Below are 7,673 nucleotides of genomic sequence, written 5' to 3' on the forward strand. Positions count from 1 at the left end.
AAAGAAAGATGCTGCCGACGCTGGCTACAACGCTCGCGAAGAAGCATCCATGCAACACGATGAACAAAAACAATCGCGAGTGCTTGACACGTGGAGCGGGCGCAATGCATAGGATGTGGGCGCCGCAGAACAAGAGAGTCCTCCAATCAACTCAGGGTCTCCCTTTGGACAAACCCGAAAACAAAATTAATTAATTTTCGCTAATAAGAGGGACAATTTTGTTGAATTCAATTTTTGTGGCTTGAACGTCTTTCACTTGACAGCATTGAACAAAAACCAAACAAACGACCTAATTAAAATTCACAACATCAAATCCTCCAATGCCCGATTCTCCTCTTCCATAACCTCGCCTCCCGCGTCCCCAATCATGCTCCCCCTCGCCCCTTCCTCTGCCTCCGCTGACAGCCCCTCCCTTTTCTGCCTTACCGCCCTTTAGAGCTCGCCTTGGCTCATGGCAGACACGGCTGCAGAATTGCGCGAGAGGCCTTTGCGGAAGCACAGCGCCTCACATACTTCTCCCAGCTTGCCTGCCCATGAGAAAGTTATGGCAGGGGACCGAGAGCGAGCGCACGATGGCCTCAGTTTTGTACAATATATGATTGCAGGGTCGATAGCGGGAATGGTTGAACATATGGCCATGTTTCCTATCGATACCCTGAAAACTCGGATGCAGATGATGGCTGAAGCAGGTGGATCTGCTCATTCTTCCGTGGGTAGGACTTTTGTCTCAATTATGCAAAATGAGGGCTCCGTTGGGCTCTATCGAGGAATAGGAGCAATGGGTTTGGGAGCTGGGCCTGCTCACGCCGTTTACTTTTCTGTGTACGAGACTTGCAAGGAGAAATTTGGTGGGAATCGAGAAGGACACCATCCATTGGCCCATGGTGCGGCTGGGGTTGTTGCGACGGTTGCGAGTGACGCAGTACTTACACCAATGGATGTGGTAAAGCAAAGGCTACAGCTGCCGGGCGAGCATTACAGGGGTGTTATAGATTGCATACGGAAGATACTGAGGGAAGAGGGGTTTAAAGCGTTCTACGCCTCTTATAGGACAACAGTACTCATGAATGCCCCGTATACAGCTGCCCACTTCTCAACTTATGAGGCGGCCAAGAAGCTGCTGAAAAATCTTTGGCCTGAGAAGGCAAATGATGAGACGTTTGTCATGCATCTAATTGCTGGCGGTGCAGCAGGTGCAATTGCTAGTGCAGTCACAACACCTCTTGACGTGGTGAAGACACGCCTGCAATGTCAGGTATTTTCCGGTTCTTCCATGAACATGAATGCACGCATATGTCCCTCTTACCTTAGTGGAAATGTTATTTCTTTGTCCTGATCTGTTGTAACCTGGAGTAACATCAAGGAGGGCATGACTGACACGGTAGAGGGGGATTCTGCATTTGCATTTTGCTGGTTATCATGCCCGTATTATGCTACTAATAATGTAAAGTGGGATAGCATACCATGTATGGAATCTGCATATGCAGTTGTCTGGTTAGCATACCAGGATTATCCTATGAACCATTCACGTGGGATAGCGTACCATGTATGAATCTTCTTTTCCAAGTCAAAGTTTAAGTTTGCACATTTGTGTACGTATAAATTATACTTTCCAGCACTGTATTCTTTGTCTTGGTAATTTCTCCAGGATACTACTATCACAAGCCATAGCACATAGATTTACCATTGTTAGTTGACTATCCTAAAGGCTAGAGACTTTCATAGAAGACAAGGTTACCGGTTAAGTTGGACAAGAACTATTATATTCTTTTTGGTAGTTTGTAATAATTGCAGGAATGCTACCATGGTAAACCTGTAGAATAGAAAAGCACGATTATCAGTTGAGCCTTGAGTTTAATAGTTTAAAGACTAGGTCAATAATAGACTAGAATTTTCTCTTTTGCGGTTTAAGAAGTCACGCAGTTAAGCTTCATTCATGAAACCCTTAATGACATGGTTGTTAAATGAATAAAGGATTTTTGTACATTTTCAGTAGCTTTGCTGACTGTCTACTTTTTATTAGTACTGATAAGGTGACTGGGGATGCCTTGGCAGTGCCATGTGGGACACTCCATGATTTGATATATGGCAAGTTGACATTTGTTAAGTGGGTCAGTGTACCGATTGAATAGGTTAAGCATTTGACTCTCTGTTTTTTTGGAAATGACAACGCCATGATTGAGGGAAATGGGAACAACCTCCTCTGCTTTTTGTGGTGAAAAAAAGGGGTGTGTGCAGACACGCATTTTTTGGAGATTGGTTCTCTTTCAGTCTTATAAGGGATGATATCATGAGATTATTGAGAGTTGCTTGAAGGTTTACTTGTAGAAGCCACGTAGTCAACCTTAGGCAAATTAGTTGCAGGTGAATCATGCAGGGGGTGGTGGAACCAATGAGTTATATGAGCACATCATAACAAAATCAGTCGTACTGGTTGCTTGCAGTGCAATGCATTGGAAATCTGGACGTGTTTGAGGGTGGTTACACACTGCCATCAAGCCTGCCCATCTGCTTGAGGGATGGGCGGCTGTGCTTCGAGGGAATGGGTGCAGGAAAATCCATGAATGGGTCATACAGCCTATTGGTTGAACTTGCATCTTTTGCTCTGGGATCCATGGTTCAAGACATGGGCGGGGATGGACGGGGGAGTTTGGCCGCCCAAGATTTTGTCCACCTTGTTTTTGCACATCCGATGATACTTTGCAATGTGGGGCACCTCTTCCCATGCCTACTGCTGGGCAGCCGGTGTGTTAACACCCTGATTTTACTAATTTGATGCAGGCAACAAAAGGATCAGCAGTGGAGTTCAGAACAAGAATTAGAGACCTGCAGTCGTCGACTTTGTTGAGATACATGACCAGGCTTTTGAGGGTGGTTTATGCATGAATGGATGTGTCATCCTCGTCACACACTCAGGACAGGGTATTGCTATACTAAGCTGTTGAAGACTGTAGCACCAGCTGAGACTGCCCAACAGTTTGACAAGGGGAAAAATTCCGTGTATGGAATTTTACCTTGCCACTGGCATAATTTGCCTTCTATGTCTAGAAATTTCCCTGTAGATATAGAAGGGGAAGCAAAGCGGACCCAGATCTTAAAGGTGCGCTGACTTTGAACTGGGAATCCCAGGTGTATGGTATAACTTAGGATAGATGATTTAGTCTACCTTAGCCTAGATTGCAGGCAAGAGGCTTGAAGAATAAATGACTCAGATCTGCAGTTGTGATATGGAGTTGTAGGAGTAAGGATCAAAAGCATAGGAGCATAAAATATCTTAAGTACCTCATTCTTCGTCATTTATGGATTACCAGGTTTCATTGCTTGTGAAGAAGATCTCCTTGATTTGGAGTCCAGGCAACTCCATGCTTGCCCTCAGCTAGATTTGTCTACGCATTTTTTTCTTAGAATGCTCGGTTGGGTGAGACCAACATGAAATCATTTAGTCTTCACCTTTAGTGCTAGCCTTTGTCACAGCTGAGTCTGCCCTTCATCTCTAGAGTGCTGACAGAAACTCAGTACGAAGACCTGTGTATAAATGGATGCTCAAGCATGTTTGGGTGTGTGGATTTGTATGTGTCAGAGCATATGTCTATACTATGGTCTACACCCACCATGGGAGCTGATGATGTCGTTGGGATGTTATAGTAGCGAGTCCCTGCTATGTGTGATGGAGTCCATGGTTTTCAAACTTGTGACCGTCATGGGATTGAAATTGCACTGTGTTGTGTCTTTAGAGGATGAGTTTGGTCATGTTCCGGAATTCATCTAGATATATGTACTCCATGCTCATGCCTACTGAAAGTGAGGTTTCCATGTCATTGTTGCATAAGTCAGAGTTGCTAGTATGAACAGGGTTCTATGAGTGCTAGTGTGAATGGGTTAGATTAGTAAGTGGTTTTGTGTAATTGCCATCATCGGTGGTGTATATGTGATTGATATCTTCTATGATGTCATCCTATGACATCATCAATAGTGTATCTCGTGTGGAACAGATAAGGTTCTTGAACCTAAAAAATGAGGCTATGTTCTTGCAATCAATGTCAATCATAATCCATTCAGTAGCTGGAGTCTTGCTCTCTTCGTCATCCTACCTTGCACTTCATCTCTCTCAGCAATGTCTAACATGTAGCCTCGGTTGCTTTCAACATGATATTGGAGGTGTTCAACTTGTTGCTTTTCTTCATTGAGCCTGCTTTTCAGCATGATTCTCTTCCAGAAGAGCAGGCTTCAGCTCCGCAGGCACATCAGTCCACATTCGCTCTGCATAGCTTTCAATTAGCCTGTGTGCTTCAACAAAGTCTGGTGCAGGCCGTGTTGCCTTGTTTTTTTTTTTCCAGAGAAAAGAACCGGCCATGTTGCCTTCTCCTGCACCTTTGCCTCGTTGATTCTGCCTTAGTGCAAGTCTGCACCTACTCCAAAGCATTACTTCGACGCGACGTGCTCATTCGTATGTGCATTTTTGTTTGGTTTGCATCTCCTGCTATGACAGTCAACGACCTGTTTTTGACGTGACCTGCTCATGCTGCTCATCGTGACTGAACTCCGTTCAGAAACATCAATCTATGACTGTGATAAACAATAGCCGGTCTCTCTTCCACGCAAGGTGAAGCACATGTCTCTTTTCAGACCATCAGGAAACCAACAGCATTTGCTTCAGATGCGCCATCCATCTCTGTTGCCAGTTCTGCTCAGCGATTCTTTTATCCATAATCGAAAGTCTTTCAAGCCTTCATTCTACACCTACAAGAACGAAAATTGAGGACTCTCTGGCCACGTCCTCTTGCTGCTTAATGATTTACTGCTCAAAGCTCGTACATAAACTGGGCCGCATGTTCTTCCCTCATGATTCCATCCATCCATCCCTCAAGGATTTGTCATCAGACATGTGGCAGTATCTGAACTTATACAACCGCAACAATTGCCTGCACAGAAGCGTCGTTTCATAGCTTCTCTCACTCTGCTGTGTTTGCTGATGTTTATCTTAGCCTCCATACTTAGCTTTTGCTCTCACACAGCGGCTCCCACTCTCTGTCTCATCTTTTATGTGCTTTCTTTTTAGACTGCACATGGGCTTTTGCTCCAGCACTTGCTCCCGCTCTCATCGGTTTGTCACAATAACTTCAAGTCTACATCCAAGGAGATCCAAGACGGGCTTGTCCCTGCTATGCGTGATGAAGTTTATGGTTTTCAAGCTTATGAGTGACTATCATGGGATTGAAACTGCACTATGTGTTGTGTTTTAGAAGATGAGTTTGGGCATGTTCCTGGATTCATCTAGATATAAGGAGATCTGGGACAGGCTAGAAAGCCTATTTGGTAATCGTACCACCTACTCAGGTCTTTCTGAAGCTAAAATTCTATGAATGATTTGATGAGTTAAGTGATTACTTAGCTAAGTAGTCAATAGCTGAGTAGCTTAAAATGTGAACCAAGTGATGATGATAAAATGGCTATGTTGATCAAAAGTATGTTTAGGATTGCTCATTTTGAGCAAAATTTGGAGGATTTACATGTTGCACGTATTATATTCATGACCTGGCGTCACCCCTCATTCTCCAACACAAGCTAGACTTTGAACTTTCTTCAAGCTTCAGACTCCTCGTAAGCTGTGCAATGAGTCTTGACTAAACGAGTTGGGCTCACCGAGCCCACCCTTTGGTTGAAGTGTCACACCTCTAAAGAAAACAGAGTTTATGCAACACCCATCATCAATGATGTGTATTACGACCAAGAGACTGCTCTGGTGGAGAAATTTATTTCCAAAAGCTCAATCTTTTGGAACTTTACAAAGCTCCAGGGCTGCTCCCAGGCTGCCCCACTCCTAGCCATGCACAATCCCTCCAATGCTGCAGGCTTTTCCTCACCAACACAGAATACCACAAATCAGTTAGGGTATCCTTCAAATGATGAGACCGCAAGTACGATACCTGAACATATTTGCTAGTTCAGCTGTTCATTCTATGAGGTTCAGAAGATGGAGAATGAGGATTCTTCTTGCATCCATGCATCTCACTGGTAAACATATCGTTATGTGACAGTTATATGGGAAAGGATATGGGACTGGGGGGCGTGTCCTGCAAAATGAGGAAATAATTTAGGATATTCGATAAAGCAATTCAATTCAACGCATCTCGAGGGTCATGATGCAATATTTCAACAAGGAGTCAGTGCTTTACTATGGAGATTGATGCAGGAGCAATGATGAAAATAGACAGTTTCAAATGTCACATGTTCGGCTGGTAGCAGAACATGTGACATTTGACTCTCTAAACCTGCAATAAGCCAAACAACCAACATCTCCATGGGAGAGCTATCACTGATTTTCTCCCTATCCATTGCCTTGGAGGCTGCTCAGGACGTCCCTGAACTCAGAAGTGTCATATGTTCTGAGGCCATCCATCCAGTAGATGGGGGTTTTCAGATCATCACTCATATGGGAATTTCTTTACATGCACAGTGCTTTAGATTGTGGTGTGTGGGATGACTGCATTTTAGGCTTGAGTTTGGTTTTTTCCTTCTTGTAGGCTTAATTAACGTCCATCCATTTTAGGCCTAATTCTCTATGATCTTAGCTTTGTGTTGGCTGTAATGTTGAAGTTGTTTGTTGGCTGCAGGGAGTCAATGGTGCAGAACGGTTTAGTAGCAGCTCAATACTTGATGTGGTGAAGACAATTGTGGAAAAAGAAGGTCCAAAAGCTCTTTGGAGGGGTTTGAAGCCAAGAGTTCTCTTTCATACACCAGCAGCGGCGATCTGCTGGTCCACATACGAAGCAAGCAAAACATTTTTGCAGCGGTGGAATGATAGGAGGTAGACTCCTCTAGTTTTCCTTTTCCTTGTGATCTTCCTGTTTGAAGGAAAAGGAAAACTATAGGAGTCTACCTCCTATCTATTGTTTTTATGCATAGTGTAGTGATCTTCCGAATAGCAAGGGTGATTCGCTTCACAAATTGTTCCTTGAAATCAATAGCTGTTTTGGCAAATGATTTTTGCAAGTGATAATTTTGAAAGCATGTATCACCAGGACTTGTTTTGGTAAGTCTCTTTCATACTAATCTCATTTACTGTACATCTGACACGTGCATTCCCCCAGTCATGGTTGTTCATTACTTAAATGGTTTGCATTATATTTTGGATGAAAAATCGTGGTGGCTGCTCTGCTATCGAGACGACAGTTTGACTATAGTTTGCTGTAAATGGAAATTCTTGCATGGTACAAGGTCCTTACACGAACACTTACTTTTAGATGTCAGGTCACAATCATTATCAAGCTCAACAAATCTGGAGCCTCTCTTTGGTTTTTAAGTTTTGACCAATCAGTTATGTCCTACCTCTTCCCTCCCTCCCTCTTGTAAATCCTAGCCTCCCTCCATGCCTAAACTAGCAAGCAATGGCACAGCTTCGGCTACTCTCTTAGTCTTTAGCATCTTCCTCTCAATCCTAGTCCAGCTCTCTCTTGGCTCAGGATGTAGTTCACACGATGTAGACTGCGGCAGATGACCCCTAGCTTCCATGACAAGGCGTCTTCCAGGACAGCCCCTCCTGAGTTCTGGATGCTCGGATCGTGAACTATCTAGATGTCTCGGATGACTACCGCCTTGCCTTGGAGATGATTTGCCTCGCACCCTTTTGTGGGGTTTGAACTTTACCTTCACGGGAGACACGTGGACCCTTG

General features: G+C 44.1%; 1 protein-coding gene across 1 annotated transcript; it reads left to right on the top strand.

Moving 5' to 3' along the window:
* Positions 1-253: 253 nt before the first annotated feature.
* On the top strand, positions 254-6,833 carry LOC147895446 (uncharacterized). The gene is made up of 2 exons (XM_087383790.1): positions 254-1,255; positions 6,615-6,833. The coding sequence occupies exons 1-2, from the start codon at positions 452-454 to the stop codon at positions 6,810-6,812; spliced, it is 1,002 nt and encodes a 333-aa protein (XP_087239916.1). The 5' UTR covers positions 254-451; the 3' UTR covers positions 6,813-6,833.
* The last annotated feature ends 840 nt before the right edge of the window (positions 6,834-7,673 follow it).

This window comes from Dipteris shenzhenensis, chromosome 13 (assembly GCF_047967505.1).
Source record: "Dipteris shenzhenensis isolate YYH24624 ecotype China chromosome 13, Dip_SZ_1.0, whole genome shotgun sequence".
NCBI classification, from domain to species: domain Eukaryota; kingdom Viridiplantae; phylum Streptophyta; class Polypodiopsida; order Gleicheniales; family Dipteridaceae; genus Dipteris; species Dipteris shenzhenensis.

Coding starts and splice junctions, on each gene's coding strand:
- LOC147895446 (XM_087383790.1), top strand. CDS start 452: ATGGCAGACACGGCTGCAGAATTGCGCGAGAGGCCTTTGCGGAAGCAC. Junction 1,256..6,614: donor AGACACGCCTGCAATGTCAG/GTATTTTCCGGT, acceptor TGTTGGCTGCAG/GGAGTCAATGGTGCAGAACG.